General features: G+C 33.0%; 1 protein-coding gene and 1 long non-coding RNA gene across 3 annotated transcripts in view; one reads left to right on the top strand and one right to left on the bottom strand.

The window, feature by feature from the left end:
- Window positions 1-19,944, bottom strand: part of LOC142221838 (uncharacterized) — a 236,209-nt gene that overhangs the window by 106,648 nt on the left and 109,617 nt on the right. The gene's annotated exons all lie outside the window — the stretch shown is intronic.
- Window positions 9,481-9,996, top strand: LOC142242227 (larval cuticle protein 9-like). The gene is made up of 2 exons (XM_075313976.1): window positions 9,481-9,617; window positions 9,702-9,996. Exons 1-2 carry the CDS (start codon window positions 9,502-9,504, stop codon window positions 9,889-9,891), a joined length of 306 nt encoding a protein of 101 aa, XP_075170091.1. The 5' UTR covers window positions 9,481-9,501; the 3' UTR covers window positions 9,892-9,996.

Raw genomic sequence — 19,944 nt, 5'->3', positions numbered from 1 at the left:
ACAAACGTTGTTTTTCATTGTCTTCGCGAGACCATCTTATGTGGTTTCAAAGATAGGATGAAATAATGCCTACTTGGATCCCAAGACATTGACTTTCCCTTATAGATGTTGGTATTTATTCCGAGCCCAAGTTGCACCTTCTTTAAAATACGGCTTCTTTAAGAATGTATAACATTTTAAATCAAACTTCAAATTGATTTTATAATGGATAATTATGTGCCGCCGAATAGACAATTTTATATCAGCTTAGCCGTCAAACAGCCGCTGGATGCAAACATTTAGTGTCACCTTCCGCTTACAAAAGTGGATCGGCTTCATTCTCTGCATGGGAGCTATACTTAAATTTCAATAGCGTCTGTCCTCTGTACCAAAAATCGGTTAATAATTGTGACCGGAATACTGCGAACAACAAGTACAAGGACAGACGGCCGGACACCAAGACCTAGATCGGCTCAGGAGGTGTTTCCTAGTCGATCGGTCTATATTTTATGGGATCTAAAATCAATATTTCTTGTAGACACATATTTTGGTAGATCAAAGTTGTTATACCCTTACCACTATGTGGTTTAGGGTATAATAAAGATGAAAGAATTCCTTGGGAAGAAGGTAATAGAACTTCCCAGTAAAAAAACTGGAAAAGCATTTCCAAAATTGTCCTCCATGGCCGTCTGTATAGAACTCTACCAATCCGTTCCAAGTTAGTAAGTTCTACTACAGACAACATGGGACATACATTAAATTTAGCAAAGAAAAAATATGCTTTTTATCACACATTTTTCTTAAATATCCAAACAACATTTACAATCTTTGTTAGTTTTTACTAAAAGTACATACCGTGACATAAATTTAACATTTTAAATTAGGTTTATAACTTTAAAACCTTTTTTACCAGCAAAATCTCTAAAGCACTTTGCTAAACTATGAATTTAGGAAAAAAACAATAACAAAGAGTTGAAACTTCGTATGTCTGAAACGGACAAACGGGCCGTTGTTTTACGATTTGAGATTTTTTTTTTTGGGAAATGTGTTGTCAACTTTGTCGTAGCACCAAATGTTTAATTTTCTTAAGTTCAAAAATTGATTTTATGCGTGAGATTTCGGTCATTTGGCCCATAGTGGGCCGTGCCAAATTTGGTATATAACGGTGAATGTTTCAATATTGCCTCCATGTAGACCGATCTCCCGATTAAACTTCGTTAGGGAATGGAAGCGCCCTCTAAGACCTTCATTGCCAAGAAATTTTAATGGCGGATTCCAAGTATGCATGGAGAACTCAGATGGTTTATTTCAAGATTTAGACAGTGCAAGCATCTGCGCTAACCACACTGAAAAAAAGCATGGCCGGTTCCAAAGATTTTGTCTTTACTTTAAACATTTTGGTATTGATTCCGAGCCAAAGAAGAGGAGAATACAAGTAAGGATACTTTTAAGACACAATTCTCTTTTAAATTTGAGTTTTGTGTACTTGTTTCTAGGAAGCAAATTTTAATTTTTCGTTTTTTCAGTTTTTTTCTTCATATTCCATCAAAGTCCTTTAAAAACGAGTTAAAGACAAATTCATTTTTCCAAATTCAAATTCGACTTCCAGTAGAAATTATGCTATGTTTCAAGTAAAAACGTCTTTAAAATAAAGTGTTGAAAAACACGTCCTATATTTGAAGGCTTTTTTGCGTTGAAGTCAGATGCAAAAACATAACAAATTTAAAGACAATTTCATTACATTTAAAGAATTTTTCTGAATTTTTAAAGTCAGGTGAAATCACTTAATTATAAGGACAACACGACTTCATTGAAAAGTTTATCGACTTTTGGACAAGGAAATAAAAACTTTATATTAGAGAAATGCGTCTTCTATGCTAAGCAAAATTTGCATTCGTATTTTAAAGACATGAAACCTTTGACTTCCCGACAATATTTTTTTCAGTGCATTGTCTAAAACGTGGTAATAGATTAAGTAAATAAATCCAAAAATATAAATAAAGTCAATCTTTTTGTTATTTATGATGACAGGCAGGACAAACGAAACAATTTCTGCATTTGACGATAAAAATCGATCAATGATGTATTGTGAAGATGGTCAAATCTTTAAGATTAAGTATAGCAATCTACCATTTACCATCAATAACATAAAATTGGTATAAATTGTCGCAAAGTTCCAATACTGACATTCACAAAGTTTAAAACATTCTTTGAGATACCATCGAAAATTTGAATTTGAGGAAAAAATTAAGTTCTTCATTATTTTTGCTGCTCTCTTTGCTGTAGCCTTGGCTATTAAGGGACAATGTTAACAGTTTCCCAAACTGATTCGGGTAATGGGACTTTGGGACAACGCTACCTTTGGTTAATTAAGGTAAGGCAGAAAAGGGGGGCCTAAATATCCATCGGATCCGCATTCTAAATACCCTCCAGCATTGGCAGAGCCAAGAAATTTCCCTAGGGTGGATTAAAGCCCCTCAAAATTCAAATTCTCGACTCAAAAATTTCAAATAAAACACACGAAGAGAAGGAATATGATCACCTCAAACATGTTTCAAGAGCAAAATGGTATTTTTGTATGGTGACCATGTAACATGTTTGTCACTAAAATGTTATTATCTCGTCAAATATAACCTGCTTGCCGAAATCAGATACATGAATTCCGTAAAAATAACATGGTTGCGAAAACCATATTACATGGTCACCACCCAAAAATAACATTTTGCTCATAAAACATGTTTGAGGTGATCATGTTCCTTCTCTGGGTGCAAGATTCGAAGGTCGATCATGAGGTAAGTAATTCATAAATAAGTATTTACGGCCGAAGTTTCGGTCAGCTAGATCTTATTTACCCGCCACCATGGAATACGTATAAAGTTCTACTATACGTATAAAGTTCTATGATATGGACCAATTTGCAATACCGTTCGACCAACATCAAGAACTGCTACTTGTACCAAGTTTCAAGTCGATAGGTTGTTTCGTTCGGAAGTTAGCTTGATTTCAACGGACGGATAAACATTGCTAGATCGACTCAAGATTTCACCACGACCGAGAATATATTCACTTTATGGGGTCTTAGGCCAATATGAACGGAATGACAAAGTTAGTATATACATATATACTAAGACAGTCAACCTGTAATAAAATTTTAGGAATCTGTGTTCCTTAACTCGAAAACGGCCATCGACTGCCGCAAATCTCTCAATGAGATGCCTGAGCAGTACAATATTCACCGAATATGGGTGCCTGGTCACAGTAAAATACTAGGGAACTACGAAGCGGATGAGTTAGCAAGACTAAGAACTACCGTACATATTCCAGGAGAACTAGAATCTGTTGGTATGCTGACAGCAGATAGCCAGAGATCTGCAAGCTCAATATGGTCCCATTTAAACTTCAACCGCACACTAGATACCCAGCAAAAAAATTTGGAAGTTCTTCCAAAGACACTTCCAGAAGATGTACTCCCAATGATGCTCTTTATTTTACTACACAGGAAGGTCTTTTCATTCAATTGTTTATAACAGGATTTTTTCATATTTTTATACCCTAAACCACATAGTGGTCAGGGTATAATAACTTTGATCTGCCAAAAAATGTGCCTACCAGAAATATTGATTTTAAATATATACCGATCGACTCAGAATCACCTCCTGAGTCGATCCAGCGCTTGGTGTCCGTCCGCCCGTCCGTTCATGCATTTGTTGTTCGCAGGATTCCGGTCGCAATTATTAACCGATTTTGACGAAATTTGGTATGTGGCGGTTTCTTGGTACAGAGACGAACGCTATTGAATTTGGAAAAAATCGGTTCAAATTTAGATAAATGGGGTCAGATTGCGTTTATTTACTAACCGCCACAAAGTAATCCAATTGACCACCCTTTAAATGTGCCAAATGTCATCGAAATCGGCTCAGATTTAGATATAGCTCTGATATCTGATATATCACCCGATTTTCCAAAATTTGGCCTCTTATTTATCGACCGATCTGACTTCAAGTTGGCCAAATCTAGTTTTCTCTAGCACTTACTATATGTGCAAAAAATCATCGAAATCGGCTCAGATTTAGCTATAGCTCCCATATATATGTATCGCCAGATTTTCACAAATTTGGCTATAAACCCCTTATTTATCAACCGATCCTACACCCAAAGAAATTTGTTAGTAGGGACAGCAGAAAAGTCTGCTAAAACAGCAGAAAGTCTGCTGAAAAAGGGACAGCAGTCACTGTTTGCTGAAATAGCAAACATTTCCTGCTATTTTTGAAGCTCGATTACTCTAAAACATGTTTTATTTTGGCTAAAAGAAATAAAAATGTCAACTTAGGAGCTATCCTAACATAATTAAAACAATATTTTATGAATATCTATAGTATGTGACCAAAAATCTGAATATTTATCGAATTGAGGCATAACAGCAAACAAAATGTTTGCTGATCGTACTTAGGAGCTTGTAAGTATATTACGTTGCAAAAATATACCAAAAACTACTTTTGGTTCTTAAATATGCTTTGGTGAAAAATTTATAACCTAAACATTTTATAAATTGTTGTTTATTTGTCCCTGAAGTACAAAAATATAACAGCAGACATCGACTGCGGTTTTTAGCATACTTTTTTCTATGAGTGTACTCAAACATGGCTTACTCTAATCTTCTAAAAGACTGACTCTATGTGCAAAACATCATCCAAATCGGTTTAGATTTAGATATAGATCCCATCTATATGTAGCGACCGATTTTGAAAAAGTTGTCCCTTATTACTTTATTTTTGGCCTTATTTAATACCCAATATTACTCTACTTTAGCACAAAGTAACCTTCTGTGGTATCAACCAAATCTGGAAAATATCATCCAAATCGGTTCGGGTTTAGATATAGCTCCCATATATGTATCGATCAATTTTCCCAAATTTAGCCGATCGTATTTAGACATGTAGCTATTACATAAATCTTTTTCCCTATTTTCAGAAATTTGGACTTATTACCCACATTAATTGAGCGATTTCCTCTTTTTTAATAATGGACTCAATATTAGTGGCATACTAACACAGTAGTTTCAGAATCAACTATAGCTCCTAAAATCATACATTTCTATTCAGATTGTGATTAAACTCCCATTCCCAATCCTTAAATATGGAAATGCGGTTTTCCCCAAACCTATACCGTTGATACCACACAAACAATGTTTACTAATTCAGTAGGTGTTGTTTAGGGTATGATATAGTCGGCGCCGCCCGACTTTCTACTCTTACTCACTTGTTAATGGGTAATTTTAACTTTTTTTGTTTCAAATTGGTTAAACTAATTCATAAAATGGTACAAATTATATAAATTTTGTCATAAAAATGCAAAATCCAATCTAAAACAAGTATATACGGCCGTAAGTTCGGCCAGGCCGAAGCTTATGTATCCTCCATCATGGATAGCGTAGAAACTTCATCTAAACACTGCCATCCACAATCGAATTACTTAAGTTGCGGTAACGCTTGCCGATGGCAAGGTATCTTAAAACCTCCTAACACCATCTTCTAAATTGTATGTAAGTCCATACACGGATGAAAAAGACTGTTTTTCATATGTTTGGCTATAAACATTATATGTTTGGAACACAAATTTTTAAACACAATATTTTTGAGTGCAAGCATATAATGTTCATAAACTAGCATAACATGTTTGGGACATATATGTTAATATGTTAGAACATATTATGTTTGGGACATAAAATGTTTGTAAATATAATATGCTTGGATGCAAACATATATTAATTTAGAAATAGCCTATAAATATATATATATATATATATATATATATATATATATATATATATATATAGATATATATATATATATATATATATATATATATATATATATATATATATATATATATATATATATATATATATATATATATATATATATATATATATATATATATATATATATATATATATATATATATATATATATATATATATATATATATATATATATATATATATATATATATATATATATATATATATATATATATATATATATATATATATATATATATGTGTTTAGTAGCTTGGAGCGCTATTTAAGAGGGAGCGATATTGAATTAAGTTGGTGGTTGTTGCTTGTTATTACAAAATTAACATTTTATTTTTCCTTGGGCAATTGATCAGCTACTTCTTTGATCCTTACAAACTGTGTGGTCCGCTGTTCGAATCCCCGTCCGGCAAAAGGTAAAATTAAAATAAAAAAAAATCATACAATTGAATAATTTCTTCTACAATGTTTGTATTACAGAAAAAGGTGCTAAGAACTAAAAAATCTCGTGGAAGTGAGAAAGATGCGGGGGGAATATACAATTGGGCAGAAACAAAATTTTAAGCATTCAGGTCGAAAACCTATGTTGTTAGCACCCATATTACCTGTTTATTTTCATAATTCATTATGATTGTAAGTATATAAATAAATAAATAAAAGTTTGAGCACAATATTGTTTGGGAGAATTTTTTTTAAGCATATAATATTTTTGGGTGCAAAATGCTTCCAAACATATTATATGTTCACATAATAACATATTGTTTTTGGAAGACAACATTATTGAATTTGGATGCAAAAATACAAAATGTTTTGAACTTAGACTACCCAAACATATATTGTTTAGACCAATATGCTTTCAAACATATTATATATTGGAAGAGATCAAACATATAAATGTTTGGGCAATACCCAAAAATATATATGCTTGAAGCAAAATATGTTTGGGAGTATATGTTACAGAAGCGATTTTTTGTGAGCGTGTACGTGGTATATATTAAATCAAAAGAGATCGATCCAATACGTATATAATTCAGTTTGACAAAGTAGACATAAAATTTTGACAAAATTTTCTACAGAAATAAAATTTTGACAAAATTTTCTACAGAAATAAAATTTTAACAAAATTTTCTATAGAAATAAATAATTTTATACAGAAATAAAAATTTTGACAAAATTTTCTATAGAAAGAAAATTTTGACAAAAATTTCTACAGAAATAAAATTTTAACAAAATTTTCTATAGAAATAAACTTTTGACAAAATTTGCTATAGAAATAAAATCTTGGTAGATTATTTTTGGCTCGAGTGGCAACCATGATTATGAACCGAATAAAATTTGAACAAAATTTTCTATAGAAATAAAATTTTGACAACATTTTCTATAGAAATAAAATTTTGACAATGAAGAAATTTTTATTATGAACCGAATAAAATTTTAACAAAATTTTCTCTAGAAATAAAATTTTGACAAAATTTTCTATAGAAATAAAATTTTGGTAGATTATTTTTGGCTCTAGTGGCAACCATGATTATGAACCGATATGGACCAATTTTTGTGTGATTGGACCAATTTTGGTATGGTTGTTAGCGACCATAACTAACACCACGTGCCTAATTTGAACCAGATCGGATGAATTTTGCTCCTCCAAGAGGCTCCGGAGGTCAAATCTGGAGAATGTTTTATATGGGGGCTATATATAATTATGGACCGATATGGACCAATTCTGGCACGGCTGTTAAAGATCATATACTAACACCATGTTCCAAATTACAACCGGATTGGATGAAATTTGCTTCTCTTGGAGACTTCGCAAGCCAAATCTGGGGATCGGTTTATATGGGCGCCATATATAATTATGGACCGATGTGGACCAATTTTTGCATGGTTGTTAGAGACCATATACCAATATCATGTACCAAATTTCAGGCGGATCGGATGAAATTTGCTTCTCTTTGAGGCTCCGCAACCCAAATCTGGGGATCGGTTTATATGGGCGCCATATATAATTATGGACCGAAGTGAACCAATTTTTGCGTGGTTGTTAGAGACCATATACCAACATCATGTACCAAATTTCAGCCGGATCGGATGAAATTTTCTTCTCTTTGAGGCTCCGCAAGCCAAATCTGGGGATCGGTTTATATGGGGGCTATATATAATTATGGACCGATGTGAACCAATTTTTGCATGGTTGTTAGAGACCATATACCAACACCATGTACCAAACTTCAGCCAGATCGGATGAAATTTGCTTCTCTTTTAGGCTCCGCAAGCCAAATCTGGAGATCGGTTTATATGGGGGCTATATATAATTATGGACCGATGTGGACTAATTTTTGCATGGTTATTAGAGACCATATAACAACACCATATAAAAAATTTCAGCCGGATCAGATGAAATATGCTTCTGTTAGAGGCTCCACAAGCCAAATCTGAGGGTCCCTTTATATGGGGGCTATACATAAAAGTGGACCGATATGGCCCATTTTCAATACCATCCGACCTACATCGATAACAACTACTTGTGCCAAGTTTCAAGTCGATAGCTTGTTTCGTTCGGAAGTTAGCGTGATTTCAACAGACGGACGGACGGACGGACTGACGGACATGCTTAGATCGACTCAGAATTTCACCACGACCCAGAATATATATACTTTATGGGGTCTTAGAGCAATATTTCGATGTGTTACAAACGGAATGACAAATTTAATATACCCCCATCCTATGATGGAGGGTATAAAAATTGTGAATTTTTGAATATATTTGAGGTCAAACATTTCAGGCAAGCGTTAGGATCCACTAAAAATTATAGAAAATTATAAAAATTATTTATTTGACAAAATATCACAGAATTTCTTAATTTACATCCAAAACATTGAAATCTCAAGACACCAGATAGATGTCTTCTATAACAGGTCTCTGCATGATAGGCGAGTTTGCAACAACTATTGGCGTGAAATATACTGACTACTGCATGAGCTGTCATGATGTGGAGGAAAAGGAATCAACAAACAAAATGAACCACCCTCTCCCCGACTATTTGTACAAATATTAATAAAATATTTTAAATTTTGTTTTGGCTGTGGTTAAAACAGACCATTTTACACCTGCATGTCTGTATAGGCATATCCTTTAAAAAAAATTCCGATTTGTTCGTACTTCATTTTTTGTGCCATTAACCGCTCTCTGTCACCATATGAGCTAAACTCTCTCTTTGTTGAGATAAATAAGTGCCGATTCTGCTCAGCTGAAAGAAAATATTGTGTTCGCCGTGATCAATCCCACCAATAAATTGAAATTCGTAACTATGTGAACTAACGAAAATAACCTTAAATCCTTGGGTATTATCCTTACCCTTCGAAATATTCTGTGAAGAATATGTTATTGTTAACTTATTTAACGCAAAATGTTCGTAATGACTTCGAAGCAAATGATATATTTAATAACAAAGATTTAAAAAATCAGGAACGCGCAGCTAAGTATGTATATAAAATTTGTTTTAAGCTCACACATCTTGTAATTATTATTAAAATTGTTATATTGTCTAAATATCTAAAATATTTAAAGCAATTGCAATAAAACGGGTTCTTTCAATCTTAATGTGATTACAAATGACAGTCTGTTAGGTATAAAAAAGCTTGATATTGACTTCAAGAGTATCCATAAAGTTGAGAACTTCTTCTGGAACAACAAACAATTTAGCAAAATGAAATTCGTCATTGTCCTTGCTGCTCTTTGTGTCCTAGCTTTGGCTGCGGCCGATGATCATGTTGAAATTTTGAAACAAGATTCCAAGGTTGATCATGATGGCTATTCATTTGAGTAAGTTTTTATTTTGTATATAGTTCAGGATATTTAAATCTAATTCTCACGTGAACCTTAATAACTTTGCTTTATATATTCCAGATGGGAAACTAGCGACCACACCAAACATCAAGAGGAAGGCAAGGTTGTAGGTGCTGATGGTAAAGACGATCACGGACACATTGAAGTTCATGGAGAATACAGCTGGAAGGATCATCATGGAAAGGAACACTCTGTTAAATATGTTGCCGATAAGCTAGGATACCATCCTTCTGTTTCCCACAGTAATTAAACTGTTCGCTTTGCCTTATGAACGAAAACAATATTTTCAGCAATTGATGGCGAATTTTGATCCGACTTGATTCAGTTAATAAAGAAATATTCGTGAAAATTAAAATATGAACCGTGATATTAATTAACCAAAAACCAGCAAAAGTGAAATTGACAGTTAAGGATGTCTATCAGTTTAAGGATACACAAGCGTTGTTTTTCATTGTCTTCGCGAGACCATCTTATGTGGTTTCAAAGATAGGATGAAATAGTTCCTACTTGGATCCCAAGACATTGACATTCCCTTAAAGATTTTGGTATTGATTCCTGGCCAAAGATGCGGCTCTTTAAAATATTTTAAAATACGCCTTTTTCTAAATTTATTACATTTTAAATCAAACTTCAAATTGATTTTATAATGGATAATTATGTGCCGTCGAATAGATTATTTTATATCGGTTTAGCCGTCAAGCTGCCGCCGGATGCAAAAATTTAGTGTCAGCCGCTGCTGACAAAGGTGGGTCGGCTTCATTCTCTGTATGGGAGCTATACCAAATTTCTGTACCAAAAATCGGTTGATAATTGCAACCGGAATCCTGCGAAAAACAAATACATGGACAGATTGACGGACGGACACCCAGAGCTAGATCGGCTCAGGAGGTGATTCCTAGTCGATCGGTACACAGAAAAAAAAGTGTCTCGTAAATTTAAGAAGATTTTTACAATAATTTATTACAAGAATTTTCCAGAATTTTAGTTCATTTTTCGTATCTTTAACGAAAATTAACTACTCGAAAGGAAATTTTACAAATTTTAAGTAGCAATCGTTTAGTTCATAGCCTACCAAATACGATGGAAATTTCTTTAAAAATTTTCTTAACTGGTAGTTAAAAATTCGTTTGTCATGCTATAAAACTACTTATGAAATGTAAAATACTTTCTAAATAATAAGTGTAATTTACTCTAAAGAGTTATTGTATGAGAAAATATTTTTTTACGAAAATTGAACTTGAAAGCGGATAGCAATTTCTTACTGGCAATTCCTATAGTTAATAATAGTTGGTACAACATTTCTCAATGAAATATTTTTGGTTCACATGTAATTAAATTTATAGACATTTTCGTCAAAAATGGGTAGATATCATTTCATGAAGTTTTTGCTAATTTTAAGTTAAACGTTTCATCCTTCTTATACTGATATGCATTTAAAAGTATTGTTTTTTAGAGTAAGTTGTGGATGCGATGAACTAATGCATAGTACAGAGATCTTTCTCGTCAAAGTGGAATATGTTTAATGTAAAGATGATGTTACTTGAAATTTTTTTGAGAGTGAGAGCATGCAATGCAATAATGAGAAATGGTAGCGAGTGATGGGGATGTTGTGTATATCTGAGCGTGGGGTTGTTTTTATTTTTGTTCTTTCAGTGGTTTGTGTGTATGTGTGTTTATTATTCGCGAATGGTTTATTTGTCTGGATGAGGCGTTATTTTCAATGAAGGCACATGTGTTTTTGTTGTTGTAGGAATGTTTTGGTTTTGCTTGGTTTTGTTTGGCATGCTTCAGTTGTATAGTTGGCGTTGGCGTGGGCTGTTGCATCTTTTTAGCACGTATGTAACAAGGGTATATAAAGTTATGGAATATTTTGGTTTTTGAGACATATATTGGTGTTTGTTTATCAAAACTTTTAAATGAAAGTTATTAATATTTTAGCGATGAGGTGTACAATGGCGAAGTTATTAAGAATGTTCAATATTTATGAAAAAATGCTGAAATGGAAAGTATATTGAAATTGTTTTATCTAATTTAATTTTTATTATTCAATGTAAAAAATAAATATTCAATTTCAGAGTAACTCCAGATGAATTTGGAAAATTGTTTGTTACACTTCAGCGTATAGTTTAATCATAAATAGGTAATTGTTCTTTTTTCTATGTGGGCTTCTTTTAAAAAAATAATATTCTTTACGTATATTATTATTCGCTAATTATTATTATTATTTTTTAACCAATTTCATGTTTTTCATTGTTGTAAAGATTAATTTAAGAGCAACCCCATATGGATTCGGGCAAATTTTTATATTACTCCTCAACGTATAATTTAATAGAGATGTGTAGCTGATAGCCTAAGTAGCTAACGCTGGATTTTTCTCTATTATTCTTATATTTACTATAAGTTTAATAAATAAATAGAGATGTGGTAAGTTTTCTTTTAGAAATTGGCTTTCTTTTCACTACAATATTTACGTTTTTATGACTTTTTTATTATCAAAATTACATGTTTTAAATACCTTATTTTAGTATTACTTTAATCAAATATTTTTGGAAACCAATTTAATATTTTTAATGTAAAAAACAAATATTTAATTTCAGAATAACAACATTTTTATGAATTGGTAAGCTTTCTTTAACATTCTTTTAACCAGAGTATTTACTTTTTTATGCATATTATTTCTTTAATTAGATTTTTGGAAAATGTAATGTAAACAAGTATATACGGCCGTAAGTTCGGCCAGGCCGAATCTTATGTACCCTCCACCATGGATTGCGTAGGAACTTCTACTAAAGGCTGTCATCCACAATCGAATTACTTGGGTTGCGATAACACTTGCCGATGGCAAGGTATCGTAAAACTTTTTAACACTGTCTTCTAAATTGTAAGTTAGTCCATAAGGGGTATATATTAAACAAAAAAAAAGGCCGATTAAATACGTATATAATTCAGTTTGACAAAATTTTCTATAGAAATAAAATTTTGACAAAATTCTCTATAGAAATAAAAACTTGACAAAATTTTCTATAGAAATACAATGTTGACAAAATTTTCTATGGAAGTAAAATGTTGACAAAATTTTCTATAGCAATAAAATTTTGAAAAAATTTTCTATAGAAATAAAATGTTGACAAAATTTTCTATAGAAATAAAATGTTGACAAAATGTTCTATAGAAATAAAATGTTGACAAAATTGTCTATAGAACTAAAATGTTGACAAAATTTTCTACAGAAATAAATTTTTTACAAAATTTTCTATAGAAATAAAATTTTGACAAAATTTTCTATAGAAATAAAATGTTGACAAAATGTTCTATAGAAATAAAATGTTGACAAAATTGTCTATAGAACTAAAATGTTGACAAAATTTTCTACAGAAATAATTTTTTTACAAAACTTTCTATAGAAATGAAATTTTGACAAAACTTTCTATAGTAATAAAATTTGACAATTTTTACATGGCTGTTAGAGGCCATATACTAATGAAATGTACCAAATTTCAACCGCATCGGATGACTTTTGCTCCTCCAAGAGGCTCCGGAGGTCAAATCTGGGGATCGGTTTATATGGGAGCTATATATAATTATGGACCGATATGGACCAATTTTTGCATGGTTGTTAGAGACCATATACTAACACCACGTACTAAATTTCAATTGGATCGGATGAATTTTGCTCATCCAAGAGGCTCCAGAGTTCAAATCTGGGGATCGGTTTATATGGGAGCTATATATAATTATGGACCGATATGGACCAATTTTTGCATGCTTGTTAGAGACCGTATACTTACATCAGGTACCCAATTTCAAACGGATCGGATGAATTTTGCCCCTCCAAGAGGCTCCGGAGGTCAAATCTGGGGATCGGTTTATATGGGAGCTATATATATTTATGGACCGATATGGACCAATTTTTGCATGGTTGTTAGAGACCGTATACTAACATCAGGTACCAAATTTCAACCGGATCGGATGAATTTTGCCCCTCCAAGAGGCTCCGGAGGTCAAATCTGGGGATCGGTTTATATGGGGGCTATATATAATTATGGACCGATATGGACCAATTTTTGCATGGTTGTTAGAGACCGTATACTTAGACCACGTACCAAATTTCAACCGGATCGGATGAATTTTGCTGCTCCGGAAGGCTCCGCAAGCCAAATTTGGGGATCGGTTTATATGGGGGCTATACGTAAACGTGGGCCGATATGGCCCATTTTCAATACCATCCGACCTACATCAATAACAACTACTTGTGCCAAGTTTCAAGTCGATAGCTAGTTTCGTTCGGAAGTTAGCGTGATTTCCACAGACGGACGGACAGACGGACAGACGGACGGACGGACGGACATGCTTAGTTCGACTCAGAATTTCACCACGACCCAGAATATATATACTTTATGGGGTCTTAGAGCAATATTTCGATGTGTTACAAACGGAATGACAAAGTTAATATACCCCCATCCTATGGTGGAGGGTATAAAAATAAATATTTAATTTCAGAGTAACCCCAAATGAATTTCGATAACTTTTTAACCTCAGCGTACAATGTAATAGATAATTGGTAAGTTTTATATTAAAACTTTGGCTTTCTTTTAACAAGAATATTTATTGTATTATGTCCTTCACATTGATAAAAACACAATTTTATGAGTTAATATATTACTTAATTCATTATTTCTCTAATTGTTTCAGGTACAAACTTTATGAGGTACGTTTATCTAAGAAAAGTTGAATTCCTTACACCATTTAATAAACTGTCCCCAAATATGGTAAGTTACAAGCTAATTTAAAGAGCTAAAAAATTATATTTTATTACATGTTAATTTTTAAAATTTTTCATTATTCCTTCCATTTTTTCAGCAAGATATGTGAAAAATATAATTACGATGAATAAAAAACTAAGGAAAAGTCAAAATGTCCAAAAAGCGAGTTAAAATAAACTACTTTCTTGTTCCACGTAGTCATAATTTTTATTCACAAAAACATTGTATTAAGAACTTTCATCATAAGTTGTTATAATAAAGTACTTTTGCTTAAAGAAAGTTTAATTTTATTGTATGAAAATTTTCATAATAGTAAAACGGTTTGTTGTTCATTTAATTATTTAATTTCTCTTTACTGTGGAATGATTGATTTAAAAATAGTTTAGTCGTCGACATTTTAAAGAGATTGTTAACCAATTTTTATTATCGGGTTTCCCAAAAAATAAGCAAGTAAACCAAAAGAATACTGACTTTTTAACTTGGTAGGGGTATATAAATCTTATGGTGTTGTAAAAATTAACTAAAATACAATGTTATAGATGAACTAAAATTTAAGAGAATTATAAACTAGACAAATTGAAAAAAAAAACTTAAGGGCTAAATCATGGTCAATATTACTACAGTTTAGTTCATTTTGCAATGGAAAAGGGTTCACTGTTTTTTCAGTGTATATATTTTATGGGATCTAAAATCAATATTTCTTGTACGCACATATTTTGGCAGATCAAAGTTATTATACCCTTACCACTATGTGGTTTAGGGTATAATAAATATGAAACAGTTCCTTGGGGAGAAGGTAATAGAACTTCCCAGTAAAAAAAACTGGAAAAGCACTTCCAAAAATGTCCTCCATGGTCGCCTGTATGTCTGTTGTAATCACTCTACAGCTTTCAATAATAACGCTTTCGTCCTGCAATTTGACATAGATTCGTTTTTTGTTTACAGGCAGGTCAAGTTCGAAGATGGGCTATATAGCCCCTATATACCATAAACCGACCCCCGGTTTGGGGTCTTGGGCTTCTAGAAACCATATTTTCTATCCGATTTGCCTGAAATTGGAAATGGAGTTGTATTCTAGGACCATAAATAGGTGTGCCGAAAATGGTGCCAATCGGTCCATGTTTTGGTATAGCCCCCATATAGATCGATTTCCCGATTTTACTTCTTGGCCTTCTTAAACCGTATTTTCAATCCGATTTGCCTGATATTTTAAATCTAGAGGTATTTTATAGGTGTGCCGAATATGGTGTGTATCGGTCTAAGGTTTGCTGTAGTCCCCATATAAACCGATTTCCCGTAGTTTTTATTCCATTTGCCTCAAATTTGAAATCTAGAGGTTTTTTAGAACCATAAATAGGTGTTCCGTATATATTGAGTATCGGTACAGATTTTCATATATATCCCCCTTATAAAACTACCCTCCGATTTGGGGTCTAGATTCTGTAGGTTTTTCAGAACCTTACTGAAAAAAAATATTTACGTGATATTAATGATTACGCAACCTCAATTTTAGGATGTGCAATTTCCACACTACTAAGGACAAATTTCTTTAAAATAATAATAATGAAAGAAAGTTTAGAATCTTTGCTTCAAAATTTGTTTTCATTAAATTTAGGACCAGGGATCCGGAGCGGAGCAAGGCCTTTTTTTGCCGGAGCGGGAGCGGAGCGGTTTCCAAATGAAAAACCGCTCCGCTCCGAATAAAATATTACTTGAATGAAATGTGTAACTTTGAAATTACACTGTGTAGGTAATTTCAAATATAGCTAGTACTTAGCGTAGTGTGAGTAAACGTTTAAAATGTACGATATGTATTTTTGTACGTACGTACATTGGGGAAAAAACAACGTGTTTTTTTAGTAATTGTTTTCAAAAACGGCAAATGTCAAAATATATCTCTAGTATGTGTTGTAAAAGTAACAACAGTACTTTCGATCAATTTCATCCCGTATTACTACAAAAATGTTTGTAATGAACGTCAAATAAATGCAATTAAACAATCTTATTTATATTTAATGTTTTAGTTTTCTACACTGAAAAAAAAAAAAATTATCGTGAAGTCAAAGATTTCATGTCCTTAGAATAAGAATGCAAATTTTGCTTAACATGGAAGACGCATTTCTCTAAAATAATGTTTTTTCCACGTCCAAAAGTCAATAAACTTTTGAAGTGATTTTACTTAAAAATGTGTATCATAACATGAAAGATAAAATTGTTGAGGTAAGGTCAACGTGACTTTAATAATTAAGAAAATTTCTTTTTTTTCAGTGTAAGGACATTCATATTTGCTTTACTATTGTACTATATCCTAGCATTCTCTTATTTCTGATATTAGTTCTCGAAAATTTAATTAAAATTATGGATAGTTTCAATTTTGGTTGAAAAATGTGCGCATATACATTTATTTTAATTTTTTTCTCACATTGAAAAATAATGACTTGATTTGTATTATTGCATGTTATCTACTTTTTTTGAGAACGAACATTTCTTAAAAACGCTGTTCGAAAATGTATTTTTACAATAAAGGGGAAAAAAGCGAAATTAGGTAACACTAGATCTGAGTAAGAATATTCGTAGGTATACCACGGACTGATTTCGATGGAGGTTGTTGCAAACTTAAACATACACACACATTACAAATATAACAAAACCTCTTCTCTACGTCTGTTGCAAAACAAAAAAAAACTTTCGGAGAGTAGTTACTTCTACTCTGATTATAGACTTTCAATTCCAATCAGCATTGCCGTTTTGGTCCGATCGGACCAAAATTGGTCCAAAAGATTTCTAAATTTTAAATTTGGTCCGATGGTCGGACCAAACAGAATTTGGTCCATTTTGGCCCATTTTCATAAATTTGGTTTCTATCACATATTAAATAGTAGATGGTGCACCGCAAGGAATATTGTCGGGAGGCCAAATATTTCACAAGCTTAAAATACGAATACGAATTTTGCTTAGAATAGAAGACGTATTTCTCTGAAATAAAGTTTTTTCCTTGTCTAAAAGTCTCCACACTTTTCAATGAAGTCTGTTTGTCCTTATAGCTAAGTGATTCGACATAAAAATGTGTATCCTAACATGAATGCAAATTTCGTTTTAATGAAGTCAAAATGGATTTAATATTTCTGAAAAAATCTTCAAAATTAATAAAATATTTCAACACATTGTTTTAAAGTCATTATACCCTAAACCACATAGTGGTTAGGGTATAATAAGTTTGATCTGCCAAAAAATGTGCCTACCAGAAATATTGATTTTAGACCCCATAAAATATATACCGATCGACTCAGAATCACCTCCTGAGTCGATCTAGCGCTTGGTGTCCGTCCGTCCATTTGTCCGTCTGTCCATGTATTTGTTGTTCACAGGATTCCGGTCGCAAGTATTAACTGATTTTGATGAAGTTTGGTACAGGGAGTTTTTTTGGGCACAAGGACGAACGCTATTGAATTTGGAAGAAATCGGATCAAATTTAGATATAGCTCCCATATATATGTATTGCCCGATTTCGACAAATGGGGTCACGTTGCACTTTTTTACTAACCGAAGTCGTCAAATTGAGCACAAAATAATCTTCTGTATCACCCTTTAAGTCTGAAAATTTCATCGAAATCGGTTCAGATTTAGATATAGGTCCCATATATATGTATCGCCCGATTTTGCCAAATTAGGTCATAAAACCCTTATTTATCAACCGATCTTACTCAAAGTTGGCTAAATGTAATCTTCTATAGCACTAACTATATGTGCAAAAAATCATCGAAATCGGTTCAGATTTAGCTATAGCTCCCATATATGTACCGCCCGATTTTTCTAAATAAAATAAAACTCAATTGAACAAATAATACAATGTTTGTACTATAATTTTCTCGAAGAGGAGCGGAGCGGAGCGTGGAGCGGAGCGGAGCGATTTTTTTTTCTCGGAGCGGAGCGTTTTTTTTTTCTCCGGAGCGGGAGCGGAGCGGAGCGAAAAAAATGGACCGCTCCGGATCCCTGTTTAGGACACACGTTTTAAAAATTTGCGTCCCTTCGTTAAAGTTGCATGTCTTTAAACTACGGCAAATTTTCCTTAAAGTACTGAAACACATTTTTGATTTAATGAAATCGTCCTTAAATTAACTGAAATATTGAATCTTTAGATTTAAGATAAAAACGCTTCAAATATAGGCTAAGACTTATTTTGCGGATTTAGCATCTTTGGTTTTTTTGGAATGAGTGCGTAAATGGACTGAAGTAAATATAATAATAGGGAATACGCATTTTCTCGAACCTACGAAGAAGTTTCTCAGCTTTACTTAACTTTTACTGTGCAATATTACGAAGTCTAGTTGAACACGAAATTTCCATTTTTAGTATAAATAAACTAACGATGAATGTCAATTCTAACTACCGTTAAGGGCATCTATTTCTAGACAATAGTTCGTCTCCGAAACATGTGCTCGTGTGCTGTTCTATAAATAGACACCCTTGACTGTATGTGTTAAGAAATATATGCAGCCAAGCAAGATAAGAATAAACAAGTATGTACGGCAGTAAGTTCGGCCAGGCCGAAGCTTATGTACCCTCCACCATGGATTGCGTAGAAGACTGAAGACTGTCATCCACAATCAAATTACTTGGATTACGGTATCACTTGCCGATGGCAAGGTATCTTAAAACTTCTTAACACCGTCTTCTAAATTGTAAGTTAGTCCATACGTGGTATATATTAAATCAAACAAGTATATACAGCACTAAGTTCGGCTGGGCCGAATCTTAAATACCCACCACCATGAACCAAATATTAGGGTTTCCTTTGAAATTTCAGGAGGGCTTGAGGACTTGGGGACACTTCCCGAAGATAAATTTAAAGATTTCACCTATGAGCACTATATCAGATTCTGGATTTATAAGAACCATTTTTGTTTGAGTTTTAGAGGAATCATTAACATCTCTTGTAAGTGTGCAAGAAAATTATAAAATAACGTCTTGATTTGAAATCTTAAATCTGTAGAAGTAAAATCTGGAAATTTTACATTGAGTTTCAAGCAATTTTCATGATCAGTGCGCCTTCTACACCCACAAGAAGCGAAGTCGGTCTATATGGAGGCATTACCAAATAGACCGATAAAAACTTAATCCGGTACACGTTTTTGTGAGCCTAAAATACCAGAATATTTACAATTTCAAATCAGATAAAAACTACGGTTTCTAGAAACCCAAGGAGTTAAATCGGGAGATCGTTCTTATGGGGGCTATACTAAAATATGGACCGATACTCACCGTTTTCGGCACACCTCTTTATGACCCGAAAATACCTCTAGATTTCCAATTTCAGGCAAATAGGATAAAAACTTCGGATTCTAGAAGCCCAAGAAGTAAAATCGGGAGATCGGTCTACATGGGGGCTATACCAAAATATGGACCGATACTCACCATTTTCGGCACACCTCTTTATGGTCCTAAAATACCTCTAGATTTCCAATTTCAGACAAATTGGATAAAAACTACGGTTTCTATAAGCCCAGGACCCCAAATCGGGAGGTCGTTTTATATGGGGA

Source organism: Haematobia irritans, chromosome 1 (assembly GCF_050003625.1).
Source record: "Haematobia irritans isolate KBUSLIRL chromosome 1, ASM5000362v1, whole genome shotgun sequence".
NCBI classification, from domain to species: domain Eukaryota; kingdom Metazoa; phylum Arthropoda; class Insecta; order Diptera; family Muscidae; genus Haematobia; species Haematobia irritans.
This window is presented reverse-complemented; position numbering and strand designations above follow the sequence as displayed.

Excerpts from the sequence above, each read along its gene's own strand:
- LOC142242227 (XM_075313976.1), top strand. The coding sequence starts at position 9,502 with ATGAAATTCGTCATTGTCCTTGCTGCTCTTTGTGTCCTAGCTTTGGCT. Across the intron at positions 9,618-9,701 it reads CATGATGGCTATTCATTTGA|ATGGGAAACTAGCGACCACA; the intron begins GTAAGTTTTTAT and ends TATATATTCCAG.